We start from the raw sequence: 26,689 nt of genomic DNA, 5'->3' as shown, positions 1-26,689 counted from the left end.
CCAGAACCGCTAGACCACATACAAAACGCCTGTAGTACCTGGCATCCTAAACGAAAGGGCTGGAAAATCATTCCTTGCCCCTGAAGTTTAGGCAGGTCGATAAGACAAGTTGACACTAAACAAAGAGAACACAGGTGTAGGGTGCTTAAAACATGCACATGCCTGTATCCCCATAACCAATAGATGTGGAGCGCAATAAACATCCTTTTTTATACTCTCAGGGGCAAAGAGTTCATGGGTGCGATTTCAAGCAAACTTCGAGCAACAATCACCTGCCTGTCATAGTTCAGGAGATATGACAGCAGAAAGAACAAGGTTGCGTGAAAGAATGTCATATCTCGTATAATGTTTAAGTTTATTACTTACGTGTTACTGTTACCATTCGTAACAATCCTCACTGGCAGTATTCATATGTGGATCTAAACGGACCTACAAAATTATATAGTGTTCTCACACATAGTTCGGGAGAGCTGACATCATAAACACTCAAATGCGTGAAAAATTGCCACATGCTGCATGAAGTTAAAATCTTGTTACTACTTTACTACTAACTTTATTCGAAACACAATTCTAAGATAGTATCCACATATATTGCTGAATGAAACTAAACAAATATATCATTGTAGAACATATAGTTCAAGAGATATGATATCATAAATTCTGAAATTCGTTAAAAATTGTCGCATCTTGCATGAAGTACTAATGTATTCATTCTTTACTACAAAGACACTCCTTCAGCTTAAGGAAACCCGTGATATCTGACAGTGCTATTGACAGCTTTCAACTGTGAAGTGCAAAGGGGTCTAGGCGAAAAAAATTGCTATCTGTAGAGCTATAAATAGATATCACCGCTTTGTAGAAGCGTGAAGCAGCTGAGCCCAGGGTACAGGAACTGTCTGGGATATTGCACTAAAAACACAGTTCATATTTTGCTTTTGTTTCTAATAAACCGACAAAATGATTACCTAGTCAATACATATATAGTGTATCCTTTTCCCCATGGTCTTATCTGTGTACATGCATGTCACATACAGTATGAATATCTTTTCGTCCATCTACTCCTCTACACTCGTTGCCCTTCACCTCCTCGCCTCCCTGCCTGTCCATCTCCTCCTCTGCCGTCTCAGCTGTACTCCTCTTACCTTCCTTCTTTCTTTCCTCTCGTGCTACCCTCTTCCCCCGTCCCTCTGTCCATTCCTCCTCCCTCCCTCTGTCCCTCTGTCCACATCGTCCTCTGCACTCTTTGTCCATCTCCCCCTCTCTCTCTCTCAGTCCATCTCTGCCTCCCCCTTCCTCTTTGCGCATCCCCACGTCCCACCAAACCAATTCTCTAGTACATACATACACGTGCTCAGCTTTATATACGAGGGCTGTTCGGAAAGTAAGGCCCAAACGATCCCTAAATGGAAACCACAGTGAAAATCCGATAAGGCTTTGCACTGATGTGTTTAGACAGTATGCGTATCAATCGCGTCACGTAGCTAGGCGTAAAGTGACCACGTGATGATGGCTAGAAAATAGTGCTTTATGCCAAGTGTATGTGCCTGTGAAAGATTTCGCCTGGTTTCATGCACACAACATAACTGTCATCTATTTCCTTCATCGAGACAGTTCTCGTCCGCACCCTACAGCGTTATAAACGGGAAGTGCTTGATCACCCACTATACAGACAGGACTTGGCTCCCTCTGATTTTCATCTCTGCTCACATGAACCGTTGGCAGTGAAGATAACATTTTGGCACAAATAAGATGCAAATCAGCGATGGCAATTGGCAGTAAAGACAGGCTTCTGCATTGTGTGATGGGGGTACTGGAAAGCTGGTACAATGCATGCCACGAAAAATGTGTAAGTCGGAGTGACAACTATGTAAAGAAGTATCTGGAAGGTGTAGCTAATTGTTCCAAATAAAACATTTTTTATTTTCATTGTGATTTCCGTTTAGCAACCGATCTGAAAATAGTTTCCGAATCGCCCTCGTATATACGGAAAGATAAGCTATCATTTACCCAGTGGCTTCGCTTGCATACGCATTCATCATGAATACTGTAATTAAATTATCCTCATGAAACAGATAAGCCCAAAAACATTATGACCACTGCCCACCGCGACATTGGATGACGCTTGGAAACATTGCGCGGGAACAAAAGTATGTAAGCGGAGCAGACACGGACGGGGGACGTCCTAGCGAAGATATTAGCTCCAAATTGGTAAATCCATTCATATAAGAGACTTTGACAATCGGCAAATTATTATTACGCAAATCCCGTAAACGAGTATCTCGGAAATGGCGAAGATGGTTCACCTGCTATTGTCGTGCGCATCTACGGAAAGAGGTAGGACAGTGAAAGTACCACTACGTGCTAAATGATTGGACGTCCACGACTCTTCACAAAACGCTGGGAGACTTGTCTGCTCTGAAAAGCAGGATACATGGTGGTCTGTAGCATCTCTGCCGAAAGGACACAGTGCTGGTGCACGCACAGGTGTTCGGGAGCATTCTGGACATCGTACAGTGTTGAACACGGATTTCCGCAGCAGAGCACTCCTACGTGTTCTCACGTTGACCCAACGACATCGTCAGTTACAAGTGCAGTGGGAACACGACCATCGGGATTAGACCGTCGATCAGTGGAAATGTGTCGGCTTGCTACCCAAGGTGAATAGACGTCTCCACAAACGCTTTCATCGAAGTGAGCGACAGCTCTAAGCGTGCAGCGTGCTACGTACGCAGGCTTATTGGAGCATTATTATACTATGGGAGACATTCTCCTGCGATTGCATGGGATTTGTGGTAGCTATGGAAACCACGTTGACAGCTGCGAACTACCTGCGGTCCATCATGCCCGACATCTTCCCCGACGGCAATGTCATCTTTTAGCAGTATAACTGTCCGTGTCTCAGAGGCAGAACCGTGATACAGTGGTTTGAGGATCATTATAGCGAACTCACGTTGATGTCTCGGCGACCAAATTAGCCTGACGTAAATCCATCTGGGTCGATATCGGGCTCCAGCACCGCGTACGCATATCTGCGGCTCGTTATTTGTGCGAAATACATGACCTGTGCTTAGACATCTAATGCCACGTACCTCCACAAACCTACCAACAGTCGGATCTGTGATACGCAGAATCAGTGCCGTATTTCGTTCCAAAGACGGACAATCAAACTGTTTTGGCTCTTCAGTGTGTACGTATAATATCTAATTGTTATAATGTAATGAAAAGCACTTAGTGGACGGAAATAAAGCATAAGTGACGTAGAACGCTGGCTTAATTCAGTCACGCCGTATCAGTTGCGCCAGAGAATAACAGTCTGTTAGTGAAGAGAGATCGTTCTCATAGGAATCCTTGTTGCTGTCACAATATATTCATTAGTTGCTGGCACAACGGGAAATGTTGCTAATGAGCTGGATTTTCTCGGTGCCTTTACAATTAAATAATTACAGTAGCTCATCGCTGCTATACGTGCACTTGGCATCCTGAAACTACACGTAGTTGGTTTTTTCCCGATTTTGTAGAAATTTTTAAATTCGTCCTATGTGGTACATATCGTACACTCTAACACAAAAAGAGCGACGCACCATGAAGGAATTATCCTAGTGGAATAGAAAGCGACAGATGTGATTTATACGTACAAAAAAATATGACTACAATTTCAGAAGAATTGCATTATTTATTCAAGAGAAATAGCTTAACAAATTGAGGAGATCAACCACGTGTCGACCCACTTCTGGCTCTTGTGCAAGTAGTTATTCGGCTTGGCCTTGATTGACAGAGTTGTGGGATGTCCTCCTGAGGGACAGCGTGCCAGATTGTGTCCAACTGTCGCGTTAGCTCGTCAGGATCCAGAGATGATTGAAGGGTCCTGCCAATAATCCTCCGAACGTTCTCTGTTGTGGAGAGATCCTGCGATCTTGCTGGGCAAGGTAGGGCTTGGCAAACACGAAGACAAGCAGTAGAAATTCTAGCTGTTTGCTGACGGGAAATGTCTTACTGAAATGTAAGCCCAGGATGGCTTGCCATGAAGGCTGTCAGAGTGGGACGTAGAATATCGTCGACGAACCGCTGTGCTACAAGGCTGCGGTGGACGAGCACCCAAGTGGTCCTGCTTCAAAATGAAATGGCACCCCAGACCCTTACTTCTGGTTGTCGGGCTGAATGGCGGGCGAGTCAGGTTGGTATTCTACCACTGCACAGGCGTCTCCTGAAATCTCATTGACTGGAGTAGAATCGTCTTCAGTGATGAATTCCTCTTCGAACTGAACAGCACTGACCAGCGAAGACGTGACTGGAGACGCCCTGGAAAATGTTGGAACACCAACTTGACTGCCTCCTGTAATAGGATCCGACAACCAGGGGTGATGGTTTCGGGTGACATCTGATCTCATAGAACAACCCCTTTGGCTGTCAAAGGGATCACTCTTACATCACAACAGTACGACGACAATATTCTATGCCCCGTTTTGTTGCCATTCATGACAAGCCATTCTGGGCTTACCTTTCAGCAAGAAAATGCCGACCTGTACACGCTGAGAGTATCCGCTGCTTATCTTCGTACTTGCGGAACCCTACCCTGGCCAGCATGGTCGCAGGATCTATCCCCAGCTGAGAAAGTTTGAAGCAGGGCCTTCCAAATGTCTCTGGATTTTGACGATCTAACTGGACAAAAACTGACACCATATCCCTCAGAAGGAATCCAACAACAGGCTGAATAAGTGCTTGCATAAGGGCCTGAGGTGGACCAACCGATTATTTACTTAATCAACTTCTGAAGCCTTTTCTCTTGGTTAAATTGTCGAGTTTTTTCTGATTTTGTAAGCATGTTTTTGTGTGCATATGTACATCACATATGCTGATTTCCGTCTCATTCGTATTATTCTTTCGTGGTATGTGAATGATTTCAGAACAAACAACTGACCAGCATATCTACTATTCATTTGGTCTTTGTGGTTTGCAAATACCATTATGAAAGGCTTTGTAGTGATGAAGAGTCAACCTACGAATAAATTAAAAATGTGAAGTAATTGTTAGGGACATTAATAATTAACTGCCGGCCGCTGTGGCCGAGTGGTTCTAGGCGCTTCAGTCCGGAACCGCTCTGCTGCTACGGTCGCAGGTTCGAGTCCTGTCTCGGGCATGGGTGTTATGAGTTCTACGGGACTGACGACCTCAGATGTTGAGTCCCATGGTGATTATAGCCTTTGAGCCAATTGACTGACTTTAACAGACTCTAAAAATTATGTGCATATTAAGATAAAATTTAATGTAGTGAAACTAAAAGGAATATTGTCCTATGAAAAACGCATCTTCTTACTCAACTTTACTAAACAGCTGTTTTTTAATCTAATGTTGATAATTTAATATCATCATATTCACTTTGATATTTGTCACATAACAACGGCTGCCTACGTTCCAGAAAGATGGATGTCTGTTTACAATAAATACTGCTTGTTCTCAATCAGTTACGAGATACTTTCACTCGTTAAAATGAAATACATAGGTTATTGGTTCAAGAAATATTCAAGAAGTCACAGTTTGTTTCTTTATGAAATAGAGCTAGGCGAAGTTCTTCAGACAGAGAAATAATATCTCACATTGAACACTATGCAAGCAGGCACGACCTACATGAAATCTTATATTATAAGTGTATCAATTACAGTTCAGTTGAATCTCAGTTTTCTTATTATCGACAAATGCCGTTAATAAATGTACTGGAACCTGCAGGATGTCTGGTTACTGTAATATTACAAAACAGGTGGTGGAGATACTATAGTACTATTTAGCAATTTATGGGAAGTTAGTGACTCTCGGAGAATCATAGTTAACAATCATTCTCATTACGTGCCATACAAAGACAAATAGCATTGCGATTTGGCAACGTCCATTTGTTTTTATTCAGGAGAAAAAGTAGTTTGTAAAAGATATAGCCTGAGGTTAGCTTCTGTTTACATTTCCCTTATGTAGCGTACATTTCATTGTCTATAGCGCACTTAATGAGGGATATCCTCTGGAAATGAACCTCCTTCTCCCTTTCAACCTCCAAAGGATTAACAGGGGTTCCTTTTCTACTGGTTTGCGTTACATGTTGTCTCCACGTTGACCAGTTGTTTTACACTTTCTATTTCAACAACGATTGTTGCTTAGTACAAGAAAGAAAGTTTCGAATTCGCTACGTGTGATGCTGAGTGATATTCTATGAAAGTCACATGAACTGTTGATCTAAAATGTGTGATTACTCTGCTTTAACACTCGTGGAAAGTACACGAGTTTGACAGGTATTCTCTTTTCTTCTATTTACGGTATTGCTGCAAGCCGCCATATTTAAATTCAATTTCATTAGAAAATTTTTCTCGTAAAGCTACGGCAATAACATTAGTGTAAACAAGGAGGTTTCTAACTGAGCTTGAAGAACTTCCAGAATATTGTTCACCTTTCTTGTGAAAAAAGGTAATTGTTGTCATTTATTTCAAGACTGAGTGAAATCCATTCTAATCATATTGCTAAGCTCTATATAAATTCAGAATGGGTGTACATTGGTTTGATTCCACGAACCTGCACGCGGTCCAGTTCTCTAACGGAACAATCTTACCCACCATGGAACTGTGTTTTCTCTGTTTAATAAATTTTACTTGGACGGATCCATCTTATTAATTTCCAGAAGAGTGTATTGTCATGCCCTCGGAGTGGTGTTTAAGAGAGTATGTCACCCAAACTTCTGAGTTACAGGATCACGACATATTTAGCATCGAGATCTCTGAGCAGCAGAGGACGGTCTCCAACGAGCTGCGTAATTTAGACCATTATTTTCAACATAAATTACCGGCTTCATTTAGTAACTGCATCTTAGACTGCTACAGACTCAAACTAAAAGTGTTTTTTTTTTCTTTTTTCCAAAGCTACCTAAAATCATTTAGAGAAATTTAGTTACTATATAAAGTTTAATTACTCAGTTTGCACTTCAAAGATTCATTTATTTCATTTGAAACACATTAGCGTCAAATTCAAGGGTTATTCTCAATTTATGGTCTAGCTGTTGACAACATCCACAGAAACATTTACCCTCCTATGCGTTGGAACGTGTACTGTAATTACTGTTTATTAATGTATGTATTGCACTTTGTTCTATGTACTTGCGGTGGAGTTGGAGTTGGCGTGAATTTCAAGGCAGCCAGATTCACCACAAACGAATTCTTGTCACTGCAAAAGCACAGTTAATATTCTCAAACTACCACACCTGTGTGCCAGTTGACTCAAGCAGCTGTAAAACTAATTGATGTATACCAGTTGTATATTTTCACACACCAGTTAGAGTAGTATTAATAAGTGAATGCTCCACAATACTTTCCAATAATAAAGTAAAGCTATAAGATTAACAGTGTTCTTATAAGAGAGTGACATTATTAGGAAAGATTATCGATTTAATTTTTGTGTTACGGTCAAGACCAAATTTCAGTTTAAGATGCAACGTGAACAAGAGTTAAACGTTCAGTCTGTTAGTGAGGATTCTGATGTTGGAGAGGCTGCAGCATCAGCCCAGATTGTAATGGGCCTTCTTATGTACATGTTGAACCATTTAAGACTACCGTAGTTGCAAACATGATCTATGGAAGTAGATAACATTGCAATCAAGCAGTTGGAATTGCCTTCTACTGAAAGATACGCCGCATTGCCAACGAGATAAGATTTCGAATCTGTAGCGGCCTAAGTTTCTCCGTTTGTGCTAAGGCGAACTTAAATCTCTAATGAGTTCGTAGTGCTGCGCCAGGTTCGGGCGAAATCTTCGCATGAATTACAAAATGTAACACAGATACTATTGAGCATGAGAGGTGTAAATCACTGCCCATCAGTTACGCGAAACGATTACTGGTACGTCGTCAGGTTATGAATGTTTAATTCCAAGTAACTTTGATGAAAATCAGACACAGTTCACGAATAAATTAGAGGACTTGGCCAAGGCTAAAGAGAACCGAGCGATCCATTGTGGCGGGCCGCTGGTCGCCGAGTGGTTGTAGGCGTTTCAGTCTGGAACCGCGCGACCGCTACGGTCGCAGGTTCGAATCCTGCCTCGGGCATGAATGTGTGTGATGACCTTAGGTTAGTTAGGTTTAAGTAGTTCTAAGTTCTAGGGGACTGATGACCTGAGATGTTAAGTCCCATAGTGCTCAGAGCCATTTGAACCATTTTTGATCCATTGTGCCAGCAAGTGAATAGGAGACACCGTAGCTAATTTATCCTTAGATGACTTACCTTCAAAAGACCAATGTAAGAAAGATTTGAAGGAAGTCCAAGATCAACTCGGAGCTGACCCTGCTCAGCGGAGAACAGTCCGCCGAAAAATTTTTGAATGATGCTGATGAGATTCGAGGGGCGATGAAACATAGTATCACCAGGTGCATGGTGAAGCGAGGTAACAGACCTCGCGTCCAGCACCAGATTCTTGCAGCGCACATGCTCATCATGCGTGTGTTCTCAGCCAGTATTCCACAATCCTCGCACGGTATTTTATTACCCACGAACCTACATACAACAATCCTCATTGAGGTAGAACATCACAAGCTCTAACAGTTTCAGCCGTTTTCTGCAGATAAGGAAACTGTCAGTACGGTCATTTTCATTCGTGAACTTTGTGGCGTATTACCCTCATCATGGTCTGAGTATCGAAAGGCAGGGTACGTACAAGGAGATGTTGCAGTATGGGAAACAGGTGTGTTGGACACTTGCCAGACATTGAGCTCTTTTATCGTAATACCTCTCGCTTGTTACAGAGAGTAGGGCAAATAAAAGTGGCCTGAAGAACACAGAACCAGGGTACAAATAAACACAGCACAGAAGGGAAAATAAGTACTAATCTCACTATAGAGGACGTTCAAAATGTCGAACGTCCATCTCTTGGCATTTTTTGCTCCTGGTCAGGAAGTTGCTGAAGGCAGATCGAAGTTGAACTCTAGAATTGCTACAGTCTCATCAGAAATATTCTGCAGTTCTTCAAGACCATTACGGTTGTTGCGATACACCTGAGGGCCCCACACACAAAGTAATAGCACACTGACGGGTCAGGTGACCTGGGTGGCCAGCTAGTACCGCGACCAGACTGGCCTCTGCTAACAGCTGTGTCAGGCGCGAAGATTTTGTAAATGTGCTCCAAGGTTCGGGCGGTGGGAAGTAACTGTAGTGAGCCATGCTGGTGCTGTTTGTAGGGTTCTGCCCTCTGTTGGAGGCCACACCGTATCCTTTAGTTGGCATGGTTGCAGTTGTTTGTCTTCTTCTCGTCTTAACTGGCGCCACTCGTTTCGCAAGCGTTGCCTGTCCGCTAGTGGCAGCAGCGACCGTTATCGATATGTAGTAACTCTTGCCCTATCTTTGGGGCGTCGTCGTTGATTTTCCGGGTCGTGTGAGTGTGGCTGTTCGGTTGGGGACTGAGGAGGAGCCAGGTCCGCACAGTGCGAGTACACGCTGGGACCGCTGGAAGCACGCATGGACTGCCGGATGGAAGGCCTGTGGTCACGAGGGAACAGGACCTCGTCGTAAGACAGATTCTGCAAGCTTTAAGATGAGTGCATTTCAATTCAAGTAGAGAAACCTCCACCACTGTGACATCTCGCGATTCTCCAGTGATCTGGGTTCGTATTGCTACCCGTAATGTCGCCGAGGCGAAGAGCAGCGAGTGGAGTGCTAGGGTAAAGCGGATCCGATTAGCTTTCCTCGACTTCTTATTTCTATTTATTGCGTTCAGCTTGTTACAATTTGTTAAGTTCAACCAGCGGTATTTTTCCTGCCTACTGGCAGTTACCTGACTTGGGGGTTAGTGTACGTAATGGCACTGTACGTTTCCTCGCCTTGTCGCTGCTGTCCAGTAAGGCGTGTAGTTTTCACAGCTTTCTTGATTGTAGGCTGTTTGTGATTCTTCTACTATGGTGGTAGTGATTCCTTTCTCGTTCGGGGCGCTCTAAGTACAGTTTTCTGAGGGCATAGTGCAGTCCGCCAGTTCCGACTTTGACGTTTTATTCCATTCTTGCATTTGGTTTATTGGACGTCAGGTAGCTTCAGCAAGATTATCATTTGCCATTCGTTAGAGTGCCACTAGTCTGAGTTACCATCATGTGAAGAGAATGCAACGCTTGCCTGCCTATCTCATCGATCGCGAAAGTGTTTGTTGCGGGACCTTCTCAGAGGTCGATTCCTGGGGCACCGTCTATTACTGGTCCTTGTGTTTTATTATGGTATTATTTATTACCATACTTTGTAATGCCTACATTAAATATTATGTACGTCTAGTTAATAGTTCCGGTCGCCTTCTGGAATAAAGTGTAACGGTTGTGTTACAAGGTTACCATCATCTTATTTCACCCGTCTGGTGGTCAGTTGCTTGTTTCTTTTAATTAACCTTTGCTTGTATTTGCTGTATTACTGGTCCTGACGTGTAAAGCCTTCAGCTGTGATCACAGTTGCTTTTTTTAACATTATCTGTATCTGTATTTTATGGTGACTTGCTAAATTGTAACGCACTGAAAACACTACTGTTTGCACAGTTGTTTATTCCTTCTTTAATAATGTGTGGCATTTTTTTACTTATTGTAGAGTGTGGAATTACTGTTTCAAAAATAAATGTGTGTAACTGTAAAAGGCAACCAATAGGAACAGATTACGGCCCCTTCCACAATAGTAATCGAGTCCTGCCTTACCTTGACTACCACCAGGTCACAAGTAGGCCTTTTCTTCTTCCGTTAACGCTGCCACAAATAATATCCACTCGTTCAGGTCGCTTTTATTTGCCCATCATGTACAAGAATGTTTAAAGAAGAACGTGTTGAACTTGGAGCTCTTCTCGTACAAGAGTGGTAGTTTAAGACGGTATTTTGAGAAATACTAAACCAAAGCTAGGTATTAGGACGAATCCATTACACATCAAATTTTGTGACTCTTGAAAGTAAAACTGCCAGCTGAAATTTGTGAAGAATTTATTCATGCTAACGAAGAGTATCTACACGAATTTATGTTGGTAGTATATTTCAATCGACTTGATACAAGAAGATCTCAAGGCAAGATGTGGCCAAGGAAACTTTAGTATCCCTGTCTCTATCTCACACAATGGATGTCCAATAACATGCACGAAACACTGCTAGTCGCCAGCAACAGCGTGATTGTAATTATTGTATTAATGAACAAAATAATAACAATCATAGATGAGCCTGAAATGGACGCGTTTTCCGTCCAAACAGAGGTAGACTGAATAGGCCAGAGTGAAGATAGAACCCAGTCTACAACAGCTATTTTTCCAATGCGTAAGGCCAGCAGTGGAATCAACAGAATAGTTATGCACAGCAGTCACAGCGGACGAACCAAAACTGGCGTTTTTAGCCATAAAAAAAACCGTGTCAGATCACACTGCTCGTCAATATGAACAGCGACCATTAAACTAGGACCAATTGTGTCGTGCCCTGAAGGAGCGGTCGCGAATTCGTGTATGGGCTGTGTGCAAGAGGTGGAATTTTTTCGTCCGAAGATGGTGTAAGTACGACGGAGGAACCTTGTGGTGACACAAACGCATGTGAATGAGAATATACATCAGTGGTGATTTCAGCGACTAAGGCTACACTAGGGCGCATTCCTGTAACTGTGATTTCAAACACTAAAGCATTCATCAGAGTGATTCCAACAGCTTTTTTTCAGTGAGTATCTCAAACAAAAGTGCCTGCTCTTCCAGTCAATAACAGCAAGATCGATGGAGCAGTAGACACTCGGTCGCAAAATGTTAAGATACGATGTTGGAATTCAACTTAGCAAATGTGGCGGTAAGATTATCGTTAGTACTAATAAATAAATTAATCGTCGACTGTATTTCAGGTCTGCAGAGCATTCAAGAGAAGGACGGGAGAACGGACTTCTCTATGGGAAAAGCGATATTTAAGATAGATGGTGAAGTGGTCCAAATAGACTTGATAAGAAAGGAAGGTTCACATAGTAAATATTGCCGAGGGGCTAGCATCCAACTAATAATGAAAAATAGCCGACGAATCAAGAAGTGTCAAGAAAGGAAAGTAGGGGTACTTGGATTATATAAGCAAGTAGAGAATAAATTAAACGAGCCAGAGTGTTTGACCCAAGAGAAAAATAATAAACTGTCATGCCTCCTGAACAATTACTTTCAAGTTCTTGAGGAAAATACAGGAATAATCATGGGCTGTATCTGTAATTAGGATGTTTTCCAATATAAGACCTTTTCCCACAGTTTCTACCCGTTTCCTTGGAAGCAAAAGGTAGCAGAATAAAAACGAATAAATACGATGATTCAATGGGAAGAATAAGCCAGTATGCTACTAGCGAATTTGACTGATAAGGGCAGGCAGAGGAAGCTGCAATATGATAAGAGGAGAGTACAGGTGCAAAGATTCTCCACTGTGGAAGAGGTGTTGCTGAGGATACACCCATGTTCCTCATTATTTAACGAGGAAAACAAAAAGTGGCAACTCTTAGATGTGGGGCCATTTGTTATACTTTGTACACCATATCCCGATTCATACTTACTGGGATATCCAGAGACAAAGCATATCAATGGTTTACACCCACATCCATATATTAAATGTTACAAGGAGTGATGGGTATGCAATGACTAATAATGATTATTAAGAAATTTGATGATATATCTGTGGATACTATTTTGTTGAATGTAAAATATTAAGTTTAGTCTAATGACAACTTTAATTTACACAGAATATTATGAATGATGTATGATTAATTAGGAAGTTTGAAAAATTATTTATTGGGTGTATATATGCACTAATGAACATTTTGTGCACAATTACGTGAGATCTGAATTTATTTCTGTAAATCTGATGTGTGTACCTAATGACTTCTGCATTTTCCCCTAGTAAACTGATACGATTATTTAGTAATATTAAGCTTTTTCAACTTTTAACCATAAAGAATTTCAGCGTTACGTTTAACGAAGGACTAAGCCATTGAGTAAAGTCTGTTATCGATTGAGATTTTTAAAATTGATCTAACTTCAATAACATCTTGATTTGTGCCACTGCAATGGTAGGCTGTGTTGATTCCACTTAGGAGAGATGTATGATCCTTTCTAAATAAAGTGCGAGTATTATCAGCGCACTCAGATTTCTGAATAAACTTAATTATATATCCATATAGTTCATTTATAAGTTATGATCAATGAGTTTGTGAATATCAATCCATGTAACATAAATGGCCATACCTTTTGACTGCATTCATTTACTAGCACAAATTTTTTACACTGACAAAGAACTGTAGACCTTAGTTTTCGACGTACATTTTAAATTGATAATTCTACTCAAACCTCTGAAAATGAGATCTTAACAGACGGACAAACAAACAGACGGACAAAAAAAGTAATTTTTCATGTGATGTAATTACAGTTTATGGATTTTCATATATTTTGAATACTTGTACTGTCGAACCTTGCTTCTTGCTAGATTTCATGATTCTATATCAACGGGGAGCATCCTAGAGGTTTCGATAAGTGAACTCGCGAGTATCAAAATATGTGACATAAATCGCCGTACCTTTTAAATCCACTGTCTTAAATATTTACACTGCCTAAGGAGCGTAAACCTCAATATTTGACACATATTTCAGTTTCATTACCTCTACCTGCTACTGAAGAGAAAGTGATCCTATCAGGTGTAAAAATGGACAAGAGAACAACAAGTGATCCTATAAGATTTCCGTTTTTACTGAGTGAGGTAAGGAACCCTTAGAAGCGTTGGTTTCGCAACGAATTGCGTAAAAAACCCTTATAGACAGACAAAGATGATAGAGATTCCCCAGGTTTCACTTCAATAAGAGAACATCTTAAAAATTTAACTTGATTCATCTGATAAACGAATTAGAAATACACACACATCAGATTTTTTCGTGACCAGAACTGTCTGGCTACTGGCTAAAATTACACTTGAAACATCTGTGTTTTGACCATAGAAGGCAGCTGTACCAGGAAATTGTTTGTAGACTTTCGTTACGCTCACATGGAACCTGAAAATGGAAAAAAAGTAACCAGATTGTAGGACATAATATCTTTATTAGAAGGGAAGCAAATGCAGCATAGCTCATGTTATGAAGGTAGACAGGAATCAGTCATGAAAGAGTTTTACTCTAACGATAAATGTTCAACTTTACATGTCATGTCTACGCTCATGAACTAGAACACAACATAATTTAAAGTAGTGAGTGTTCGACCTCAGTTTTAGGCCCATCTGAAGTCTTTGCACATTGGTACAGATGCGCACTGGGATACTAGCACCCACCGCCACATTACGCACTACGCTGACGAGTCAGTAAGGAAATGTCAGTTCGTCTTACAGCGACACAAATCACACAATATTATCTGCAGTTTGAACTCTACGAGAAAACTGCACTCGGTCGTAGGCAAGCTCCCCTTTTTCACACTAGCAATTTTTGAGCGCTACAATGCATGTTCAAGCTAGTTCCTTCTTATTGTGTAACAGGTACACATAGTGTAATTCACGCTAGAAGTTTAATTTTAATGTCATCCCTACGAGTGTTTCGGTGCTCGGTTGTGAATGTATAATTGAATATAGACCTTGATGAAGAGAGCTGTTTGTTCAGCTATCGTAGCAGTAGCTTCTTTAGCATGAACAAGTGTTGTCAGTACTTGCACACGTAATAAATCTCTTTCGGTATATTTGAGGAATTAATTAGCCCAAACTGTGCTATCAGTTGTTTGTGAAGTGCACACGATGTCTCTGTTGAGTGCAAAAGGGTACATGAATTCTACAATCTGAAAGACAGCTAGCACGCTTTAAATAGACGGAATGGCGTTCTCATTAATATTTATACGTTGGACTTCAGTTCATCAATGCTAAATTCGAATAAATAACACAAAAATCAATGTTAAGTTTGTTCGCTAAACAACTTCGAGGCCAATTACTTCTCATTCCTCTCCAACGAATATTGCTTCCTTGCTGCTCCTTCTGATAAAAAACACACACAAGTTTGTAAAAAGCGTATTTATGCCGTCAGCTGTACTTTTACAAATACGGAACGTATGTATCTGTAATAACAGTTTTTCTTAACACAGTCTATATAAACACGCTGTGCCTGTGCACAATTACAGTAGAGCACATGTGCTGATAACTCAACATTTTCTTACTGTTTGGAGTTACCACAACTACAATTACAGTCGTACCCAGGGTGTGATAATTCCAAACAGTAAGAAAATGTGGAATTATCAGCACATGTGCACTACTGTATTTGAGCTCAGGCACAATATGTTCAAATGGACGATGTTAAGACAGACTAGAAGTACAGCTGTGTATGTTCCACACTTGTATGGCTCGCATATGACGGATGCGTATGGTTGATCCATCGTTGCAAAAAGTTTATCTGCTTGAAAATGATTGTAAGAATCGAATATGGCAGAGAACAAACGTAAAATTGTACAGCACATGGCACAAATAGGCTTTTTCTAAATTATTTAACAGCTGTAGACAATCACTTACGCAAAGCTCTATATACAAACACGAGTATTTGCGAGAAGTTAAAAACTGTGTGTTTCACTGCGACTCGAACCTCGACCTTGGCCTTTCTAAAGCGAGGTTCTTACTGAATGAGTTATTTCGTATGGGGCACGACCCGAAATTTAGAGAGAGATGCCGGTGTAGAGGACACGCTTTTAATCCACCAGGAAGTTTAGTAACTGAGTGCGATCCGCTATAGCGTGAAAGACGTTCGGCTGTAAATAGGAAGAAGATTGGGTAACGAGTTTTCTGTCTCGAGCCATCTGCAGCTCTGCTTTGCGCACACGCGGGCGTAGTCCAGTTAGGTGCTGGCAGTGTTCACTAAGAAAGTGTGACGGACGAGATGGGTCGCGTAACTCGGTAAGTGGACTTGTACGATGCTAGTGTGAAGGGGGCGGTCAGTGGGGTGCTAAGCAATGCTCGTCCAGTCCCGGGGGCGGCGTGAGCGCCAGGTCGACGGTGAGGCCGGCGCACAGGTCCGGGGGCGTCAGCGCGTCGCACAGTTCCGGCAGTGCAGACGACGAGCAGGGCGTCAGCGACAGCGGCGGCGTCAGGCACGACAGGAAGGCAGCCGAGGCGGAGGCGGAGGCGGCGGCGGTGGCGGAGGCGGCGGGGGTGGCGGGCGGCGGCAGCAGCAGCGTCTGCGGGCGGCACAGCGTCGACACCGGCGGCAGCGGCGCCGCCTGCGCGGCCGGCTCCGGCCTTTGCTCCAGGGGCGGCGCCGCTGACGGCGACGACGCCGACACCGCCTCCAGCGAGCGCGTCAGCTCGGCGATGTAGCTCATGGCGAGGCGCAGCGTCGCGATCTTGGTGACCTTCTCGCCGGAGCGCTGCTGGTGCTCCGAGCCGTCGTCGGAGCCCGTGTAGAAGCCGGAGGCGGCGTCCTCTGCGCGGTAGGCGGCGGCGTGGGGCGGCACGGCTCGCCGCAGCGCCTCGAACGCGGCGTTGATCTCGCGCATGCGCTCGCGCTCCCTGGCGTTGGCCGTCCTGCGGCGGTACCTGCTGAGCGGCGGCGGCTTCCGCTTGGCCCTCCTGCCGCCCCCGCCGCCCCTGCCGCGGCCGCCGCCGCCCCCGCCGCCGCCCCCGCCGCCGCTGTCCTCCGACGCGGGCGACGCCGCGTCGGTCGAGCCGTCGCCGCTGCACGAGCGGCCGAAGTCGTCGGCGTCGTCGTCGTCTACGATGAGGCGGCGCTTCTGCAGCGAGCGCGGCCGCAGCGAGTACTTGATGGTGACCACGTCGGGGCCCCTCGGCTCTGCGGCGCCGGCGGAGTCCTGCGAGCTGTGCTTGGAGTCCTCCGTCTCGCTGCCGACCGCGCCTCCCGCGCTGCAGCCGCTACTGCTGGCCGCATTGTTATTCGAGTCCAGACTCGGCAACGTGTTCACCTGCAGTAAGTCGTCCATTCTCCTGGGAGTGGCAGCCGGAGGCATGGCCCCGACACTTCTGGTTACGTTCAACGACCGGGACGCTTTCGTCACAGGGAAGAGTCTCTAATACATGCAGTACCCCCTGTTGCGATCTCGACATCACCTCTTCTGTTCATTGTTCCTGTAAGGAAAAAAAACAGTAATTTAGGAACTGAGTCAATGTGCTCGCACTTTTTCCATCTTTTATAACCTTATCGTAAGGTCCATCGCCGAGTCAACTAAAGCGAGCCTTTTTGTAACCTTAAAGTTTTGAAACAATTTGTATAATTCGATTTTTATTGCTATTTCTTATAACTCGTTCCCACCTTACCGGCGGCCTACCGTTACATTATCTGTGTTATTCTTTACTCGCTCTATCTTAGAAAACGCTAGCACTTAACTATCAATGACATCATTTTTATATGCAGACTTAGGCCATGAATGCAAATTTGTACCAAGGCCAGGATTCTCTTGCTCATTAGGCAGATGCAGTAAGCACCACACCACCCAGCACAGCGGCTTTGCACAGCTGTGCATACTACTCTACCACGTCTCTCTCCTCGATCCAAATCCCCTTTCGCGCTTCAGCGCGCTTGGTATTCTCTCTAAATTCGAACTTAATTGCAAAGGTTCTCCCGCTGTGTTGGAAGACCAACTCAGCATCGAATTAAATGGCGTATCCTGCCAGAAACCGAGCAATATGTCCTTTAATTAAATGAGACTATACGGTTCGCGAGAGTTTTTCAGGTCTCAGACATGCATGTAATTGTGCAGACTGAAGCGACGAATGAAAATTTCTACCAAGGCCAGAATTCCTGCCGGGTTCTGGTGCTCACTACACCAACGAGCTAACCACTACGCCACCCTGGCACAGTGATTTCGCACAACTGCACGGACTACCATAGGACGCATCCTGTTCGAGATTATGGGGACTAGCAAGTGGGCTGAGGCGAGAATGAGAATTTGGACTGAGGAGGGAGGCGTCCTAGGGTAGTCCGTGCAGTTGTGCAAAGCCACTGTGCCAGCGTGTCGTAGTGGTTAGCGCGTTGGGCTAGTGATCAGTAGAACCCAGTTCAAATCCCAGCTTTGGTAAAAGTTGTCATTCATCGCTTAATTTTGCATATATGGGCTACAACATACACGTCTGAGACTTGAAAAGGTCTCCCAAACCAAATAGTTTCATTTTATTACTAATTTAACCATTAAAACCACACTGCTCTTAATATTTAAAGCAAGTATTAATAATAATAAGAGAAGACTAACGACCATAAATTGTGAGAGGGTAGAAGTGAAATGAAGAATACAAAGGGAAAACAGTAAACAAAGAACAAATTTCTTATTATTACAAATGGTCTGTGGAGAATGTTACAAGTACTACGAGAGTATTCGATTGATGTAATGATGTAATGTTGGTGGCTAGAGAACTCTACGCCCAGTTTTCTTTTAGCGCTAGCTTCGAGAACTAAGTGGACCTGTAATGTACTGAAGTATTTCTTGTCTCACCATCAGAAAGGTGGTTAGGTACTGAAGATAAAGTCTATCTTTCAAACTCGACCTCGAGTCCGAAGAAAACTCGGGTTTGGAAAGGAAGATAAGCTGACAGTAACCACAGCTTCTTCCCTTCATTTTATATCTTTCTACAATAAATGAAACGCCATCTCGATGTCTGTTCCTTTATTAGAAAACACATGTTTTTGTCTGAATAGCAGATCATCTTCGGATCTAAGTTGGGAAAAGGAAATAAAAATGACACAAAACAGTATAAAAAGTTCTGTAAGGGTAGCAGTATACGTAATACCATAAATGGTACTAAAAATAACACTAAAGCCCTAAAAACTTATTCACTAGCACAGGCAGCATTATTTGTAGCACTAGACTTTTGCAACTATTTGTATTATCGCTAGTCTTTTTTTTCCTTTTTTCAACTTAGACCTGGAGATCATCTGCTAGTCAGATCGAAACTTGTCAACTTTAACATAAGGCAAAGTGATAGTTAATTGAAACCCTCAGCTGCCGACAGATGTTGTTGAGATACCTCGATGGGGACAGCTGAAAATGTTTGCCTCGACCGACACTCGAACGCGTGATCTCCTGCTTACGGGGCAGACGCTCTATCCGTCTTAACCATCGAGGACACAGACGAATAGCGCGACTGTAGGGACTTTTCCCTTGTACGCTTCCCGTGAGACCCACATTCCCAACTGTCCACAATCTACGTACGTGATGTACCTAATAGATATTTGCCATCCACTCATTACTCGCGCACACTAAGGTGCCGATTCCCGTAAGAGTTCGGGCAGCCTGTGCGCATTCGCACAGACGAAGGTCAATGGCTGGGTAGCCTTTATCTATATATTTAAAGACTGTTCTCGAAAGAACAGGTACCAATGATCACCGTGGGCAAATATCTATTGGTACATTACGTATGTAGATTGTGGACAGGTGGAAATGTGGGTCTCACGGGAAGCGTGCAAGGGATAAGTCCCTGCATTCGCGCTATTCATCTGGGTCCTCGGTGTCTGAGATGGGTAGAGCGTTTGCCATGTAAGCAGGAAATCCCCGGTTCGAGTCCCGGTCGGGGCACACACTTTTCAGCTGTCCCCATCGAGATATATCAACAACACCTGTCGGCAGCTGAGGTTTTCAATTAATAATCATTTATTCTAGAGAAGCTTCACTGTCATCAATGATATCTGTTCTTTCGAGAACAGTTACTATCTTTATATACAAGGCAAAGTGACCTCGACGATGTTTTCTATTCGTTATGGTCACGGTTTCCTGAGACATGGCTTCGGTAAAGAGATATTTAGTTTCCTTCCGGTATCGAGCCGTTTCACCCCTCCACTGCACGCTACATCCTTCTGCCATGGGCATGGCTCAACTATTCATCGCGCTCTCGTTTGGCTAACCTTATAAAAATAGAATCAGACACTTTCTTCAAAATTTACAATGTAAGGAGTGTGTCAGAACTCTCCATTACATTGAAAACATTATAGCCAATTTAACGCTATTCCTTGCATTGTGCAAGCACTGAGATATTGATAGTAACAATATGAGGGCGAAACATGGGATCGCGATTCTAAACATTGGCGTGACACGTTTTCTGTCTCCGTGCTCTCGACCGACACTACTACTTCCATTCTCGCAGACAGGCCTCGTCTCACAACAATGCTTAGAATCATGCTCGTATGTTTCGTCCTCAGATTGTTACTATCGATATCTGAGTGCTTACGCAATGCATTACTATCGATATCTGAGTGCTTACAGACTGTAAAGGACAGCCTTAAATTGTCTATATTGTTTTCAGTGTAATGGAAAGCTCTAACACATTTATTACAACAACACATTCCTTCCACAAACATCCAAATCCTTATTCCGCAGGACGAGACGGGCTGTCGTGGAAGATGCTTACTGGGGCAGTATAACAGGAGAGTGCAAATGTTAAACGCTGTAACTGCCTTATCTCATTTAACAGGAGGGTCCAAAAACGACGTATCTCCTTTTGAATATAACTTACTTGCATCCTAAAAGCTGAGTAGGTATTCTCATGCCACAGACTTACGCGGTTTACCTCATAACTGCAAAAAACAATGAGACAAACTAGAAAAAAAAATATTGCATTACGAATTTTCTGGGTCCGAAGTATTGACTGGTTCCAAGTGCCACGTGCCGTTAATACTGGGGCATTACGTTTTATAAATACAGGAACATAGCAGTAATTTTTAACTAGCAGCACTGAAGTCAACAATAACCATTTTTCATACTCTTTACATTATTTCTAAGAGTACAACAAAATTAAATTCAAGAAAAAATATTTTATTAAAGACTTTTCTTTCTTACACAGCTCCAGTCCGGCAGTCACATGTTCCTATGATTGCTGTATGACTCCCTGTGCTCTTGAGGAAGGAATGACAAAGTCGTTAACAAATCTTTCGGTTTTGCGACTGATAAACATGACAGATCTGTTAGATGAACTACGGCATGGCATCATATATCAGCCATGGTCTTTCCTCTTTTAAACGCACTGATATTTTTCCATTATTCTGCTTCAGAGTAGAAACTTTTAATAGCTTTCTGAGGTGGAAGAGAATGAGACACTTTATTCATACTGCATTTGCAGATATTAAATGCCTTCATTGACAAAAATTTTTCAGCAGCATCTTCAAAATCAAAGAAGTTAGTCCATTAGTATCACATAGAATGTCTCAACAGTCATGTGTAAATCTTGTGGAACAAAGGCCTTGCTTACTTTCCTTCGCTCCTCTGTACTTGCAAAATCTTTCTTCCATTACAGAAGTGTTTTATTGACACTCTTCATCCTACAAAAAAAAAAAAAAAAAAAAAAAAAAAAAACTGAGTTTGAACTGAATGGAGGAGACGTTAATGCGTACCAGTTGGAAATCCAGAGGGAGGCACTGCTTCACACAAACACCATTTGCTATCTATTAATGTACCTGTGAAACGTTTTCTTCATGATACAACAGAGTGCAGAGAACAAAACATCACTAAAATATGGCAGTTGGAACGTTTGGCATTTTCACTATTCAGTTAACGGTCTCTCCTATTCCATTATAGGAGTATTTGATTCAGTGAATATTGCCTTCCCGTAATACCATGCATCTCTATTTCCAGGCTATTACAGGCGTGAACATTATGTGATATATTTTTCAAAGTTAGTCATAGATATCTTGACCCCTAACGGTCGTAGGGTTACGGTATTTCACGAACGCCATTTCTAGAGTCTTGTGCAGGAAGTTGATTGGCCGCATAAAACATTTTCAGTTTAGTATGTAGATTATTACCGAGGTGTGAAATTACCTTTTTCTCGTCTTTCTGTTCTGTTATTCCAATTTGTAATGGATTATAGACAGATGAACAATAATGAAACATAGGTTACAAGCTAGACGTTACCTGGGCGTAAATTCACTCGCAGTGAATCTCGGTCAAGCATCTGGGTGCCCGGTAACTAAATTTCGTCGCTCGTTCCTTCTTAATTAGCTCTGCGATCCATCGTTTAATTACACGGCTCACAATATTTTACCCATTACGCTTTCGTTATAGACCGTTTGCTCTAAGTGAGAATTTAATGTCAAAACCAAGTGAAGAATCTCGTGTACTGTTACATACAGCTCGTTTGCAAAGGAATCGAAGAACTGTTAACAGTTTCGTAGACCATGTTGCTCTCATACTTCTCCAGGCAGAGAATCGTTTACCTATCGGGAAATCGTTTACCTATACCGTTACTCCATGTCGTAATGGCAATTATCTAAATTGCCATTTAAATCTGCTGATAGTGACGCAGAGTAAACTACGCTGAAATGGAATAAGTTTATTTTTCAATCCACGACCTTAATTGTTGTGGCTAAGATCTTAAACATATTATGTCTCCATTTATTCGACATTATGATGCAAAATCTCAAAGGTTATCCCGAGGCTGTTGATTTGCAACTGCTGTACAGAAACAGTTTTCCCACAGTGAAGATATACTTTTTCAAATAGTGATGTTCAGGCCCCACAGGCACCAAGTAGTCCAATCTTTGAAGCCTTCCGTCAGTAACTACGGAATAATTTTTATTGTAGCGAAGAAAACACCACTGACTACTAGATGACACGAAAAATCAAGGTATTCTTTGAGCCTGACTTGCAAACGTCAATTTTGTGCAGTAAATGTCCCAAGCACTCACACAGGAACTCCAAACTGCGTCAGGATCCACTACAAGTACAATGACAGCTAGGCGGGAGGTGAGAAAACTAGGATTTCGTGGCCAGCGGCTGCTCATAAGCCACACATCACGCCGGTAAATGCTTAACGACGTCTCGCTTGGTGTAAGGAGCTTAAATATTTGACGATTAAACAGTGGAAAAACGTTGTCTGGAGTGACGAAGCACGGTACACAATGTGGCGATCAGATGGCAGCGTGAGGGTATGGCGAATGCCCGGTGAACTTCACCTGCCAGCGTTTGTAGAGTCAACAGTAAAAGTGGGAGGCGGTGTTACGGAGCAGCTCGTGGTCATGCGGTAGCGTTCTCGCTTCATGCGCCCGGGTTCTCCGCTTCGATTCCTGGCGGGGTCAGGGATTTTCTCTGCCTCGTGATGACTGGGTGTTGTGTGCTGTCCTTAGGTTAGTTAGGTTTAAGTAGTTCTAGGTTCTAGGGGACTGATGACCATAGACGTTAAGTCCCATAGTGCTCAGAGCCATTTGAGCGGTGTTATGGTGTCGTCGCGTTTTTCATGTAGGGGCTTGCACCCCTTGTTGTTTTGCGTGGCACTATCACAGCACAGGCATACATTGATGTTTTAAGCACCTTATTGCTTCACATTCCTCAAGAGCAATTCGGGGATGGCGAGCACCTGTTTACAATGCACAGCCTCTGGCGTAGTGGTTACATCCTTGTAATGGACTGGCCTGCACAGAGTCCTGACCTGAATTCTATAGAACACATCTGGGATGTTTTGGAACGCCGACTTCGTGCCAGGCCTCACCGACCGACATCGATAACTCTCCTCAGTGCAGCACCCCGTGAAGAATGGGGTGCCATTCCGCAAGAAACCTTCCAATACCTGACTGAACGTATGTAGAGTGGAAGCTGTCATCAAGGCTTAGGGTAGACGAACGTCATATTCAATTCCAGCATTACCGATGGAGGGCGCCATGAACTTGTAAGACATTTTCAGACAGGTTTCCGGATACTTTTGATCTCATAGTGTAAGTGGAGAATGTATCTGATACCATATTACCGGCGCTTTTTGCTAGTAAATCTATATTTATTACTTGATTCGCTATATGTATGACCTGCAGACAAATTTACTGTCTTCATAAATTTCATAAAATGCAATCTGCAACGAGTAATCCTTTCATTTACGAAGAAGTAAAATTCAGAAGGTGTAGGCCTGGATTTAATATTTGGTACTAATACTGAACCCAGTGACGCAGAACACGCGTGAATACAATGCAGTCACAGGAAAATTGTTCAGTAAAAGTATAACAAGATTTTCATGAGTCGTGTGTACAGGAGTAGGAGAAAGGGAAGGAGAAAGAGGAGAAAGGAATGAAGGATATACTAATGAGAGGGAACTGAAAATGTGTGAATGAGACTGGAAGGTGCATTACTGATTAAAAGTAACCGTGAAACACATAGCCTAGAAGAAAATAGGGCACATCCATGTTTCGTACGGTATTATAAATTGCATGAAAAGACAAGAACTGATTTACACGTGCCATTCTGTTCAGATCTCTCCGACACCGGCCAAGACGACAAGAGCAAATTTTTCACTTTGAAATGCATGCTATTGGCCAGATTAAAACAAGCCGACTCTAGGTGAGTGTTAAAGACTAAGCCTCCTTTTGTAATAAGGGTAGCTCTTCAGGATTGATCTATTTCTCAGGGGCAAAGCGGGTTTCCAACTGCGTACTCCGAGCCCTCATCAAAGCTAAACTCAAAGATTTACTTATTCACAACCTCTTTGTTAGTTTCTAGGGTGCAGTAACCTATTAAGGACGGCCTCTGCAGCATCTGAACTAAGAGAAGTTTCATTTGACACCAGCCACGATTTATACCTGTTACAGACTTTCATTGTCCACTCATCTTCTTTTGGGACAAGTGTAACATATGGTATACAAATAGAGTATCACCCAAGACAAGGAGTTGAGGAGTCTTTACGAAGGACCCATTTTTCGACCGTTACATCCAAAATCTGGAGGCTAAATGTGAGCTCTCGTACCACGTAGCCCCTCGAATGCCAGTGCGACGCAATTTTTTGTGCTGAAGATGATGAGACATCTTCAGAGATTTTTCTACACAGTTACTCCTCTAGCGCATGTTATGTTTAGAATTCGTACTCCACTTAGTCGCTTAGTATTACCCGCTGACGCTAAACTACTGTCTCTGTAGCAGATGTGAACATGTGGGAATACTATACATCATGAAAATACATCGAGCACCCTTTTGTGAGTTGTACCGGAAAATTCCATGTTCTGTTTCGTTGGAAGGTCGCTTAGTGTTACTTCTGCAGATACTTACTATGATAAATAAGCGGATAAACTGAATAGTGATTTAGCAGTCAGTATAGCATTGTGGAGGGGGATATCAAAAATGCAGATTACACGCTGCGCACTGGACTCATGAAATAAAACAGTCCCAATGAAAAATAATTTTAAACCAATGTAGCCACTCAGTATAAGGACATTATCACCTAAATTATTGATTCTGAATTTTCTGATGTATATTTAGTGGTTTTCACATGAAAAAAGAATTGCGGATATAATCCTCTGAAAGAGAGAATGTTTATTGCAGTATTCTTTACACCAATTATGTTCGGTAAGAAATTCTTAAAAGCAGAAAACTTCAGTCAGTTGCATGTAAGTGCCCGTCTAACTGTCACAAAATACTGTTTGATGATTACAAAATCAGCACCATTTACTTATTTTCACATTCATTCCTTTTCCCCTTTTCCAAATTTGTCTTTTAGTGTATATTTATTACTCATTCTCTGTCTCTCGAACAAGTCTTCCCATGCACAGGCATAAAGCATACAGAACACACACTCTCTCCCACACACACACAAACAGTGTTCTGAGTAGATATTCACATTGAAAATATTTGTGGTCTTCAGTAATAAAGTAGTCAAAATTGAACTGGGGTCTCTTGTATCGTATGCTATCCGCCTATCGCAGAGACCGCATGTAGCAAAGAAACTACTACGGCTAACTCTAATTAATCTTCACTCAGACTTACACTCTACAGCCGCGCGTGCACCAGTAATTACGTCACATTTCTCTCACAGCACATGGGGACACCCTCATAGTTCACATACTCTGCTGCAAAGTGGTAGTTCCATACAACAGTCAGTCTCAGGCGACATACAGTACGTGTCACGTCACACATTTTCTCGTTAAGTGTGTTGGTTCACCGATCCCTTGCAGAATATGGAGGTTTATTACAGGTACTGGTAGGCTAGATGCCAACGTGAATTTGAAGACTTTTCCAGATGCCTTTGTTAGCAGTGTGATGGCTGCTATATGCAAATATTCAGGGCAACTCTCTATTCACAGTTTTTTCCTGTCAGGAAGGTGTTAAAAAAAATGGTTCAAATGGCTCTGAGCACTATGGGACTCAACTGCTGAGGTCATTAGTCCCCTAGAACTTAGAACTAGTTAAACCTAACTAACCTAAGGACATCACAAACATCTATGCCCGAGGCAGGATTCGAACCTGCGACCGTAGCGGTCTTGCGGTTCCAGACTGCAGCGCCTTTAACCGCACGGCCACTTCGGCCGGCGAAGGTGTTCAGTCGAGGTCAGATGGTTGTTATCTTGTACAAGGTGTACAACATTGCTTCCGCCGTTTTTTCCCCAACAGTTGAGTCTTTAATGAAACAAACTGGTTACACATGTATAATTCAAAGTATTTCCCATCGCTGGCCACTACTTTCTCCCATTTTTCGGGAAGTGTACGAATTCCGCATCGAAATAATTGTTCATATTTTGAACGGATCCAGGAATCGATAAAATTTGTGACTTTCATGAGATCGGAAGTGTTGGTGGGCAAGGCCTTGCGCCATTGATATAAACAGGCGATAGTCAGAGGGAGCAATGTCTGGAGAATACGGCGGGTGGGATACGACCTCCCATTTTAACGTATCCAAGTACGTTTTGACCTCGAGCGTTGTCGTGCTGCAAAATCACTTTCATCGTACCTCTCGCTGTATTGCGACCGTTTATCTTTTAATGCTGTGCTCAAACGCATTAACTGCGTTAGATAACGAGCGCC

General features: G+C 42.8%; 1 protein-coding gene across 1 annotated transcript in view; it reads right to left on the bottom strand.

Annotated features, from left to right (window-relative positions):
- Nucleotides 1-26,689, bottom strand: part of LOC126457311 (helix-loop-helix protein delilah-like) — a 170,813-nt gene that overhangs the window by 112,830 nt on the left and 31,294 nt on the right. The window contains exons 2-3 of the mRNA XM_050093543.1: nt 16,620-17,060; nt 16,245-16,565 (exon numbers count right to left, since the gene is read on the bottom strand). Of these exons, the coding sequence (XP_049949500.1) occupies nt 16,245-16,565; nt 16,620-16,942 (644 nt within the window). The 5' untranslated portion in view covers nt 16,943-17,060. The remainder of the gene's footprint in view (nt 1-16,244; nt 16,566-16,619; nt 17,061-26,689) is intronic.

This window comes from Schistocerca serialis, chromosome 1 (genome assembly GCF_023864345.2).
Source record: "Schistocerca serialis cubense isolate TAMUIC-IGC-003099 chromosome 1, iqSchSeri2.2, whole genome shotgun sequence".
Taxonomy (NCBI): Eukaryota; Metazoa; Arthropoda; class Insecta; order Orthoptera; family Acrididae; genus Schistocerca; species Schistocerca serialis.
This window is presented reverse-complemented; position numbering and strand designations above follow the sequence as displayed.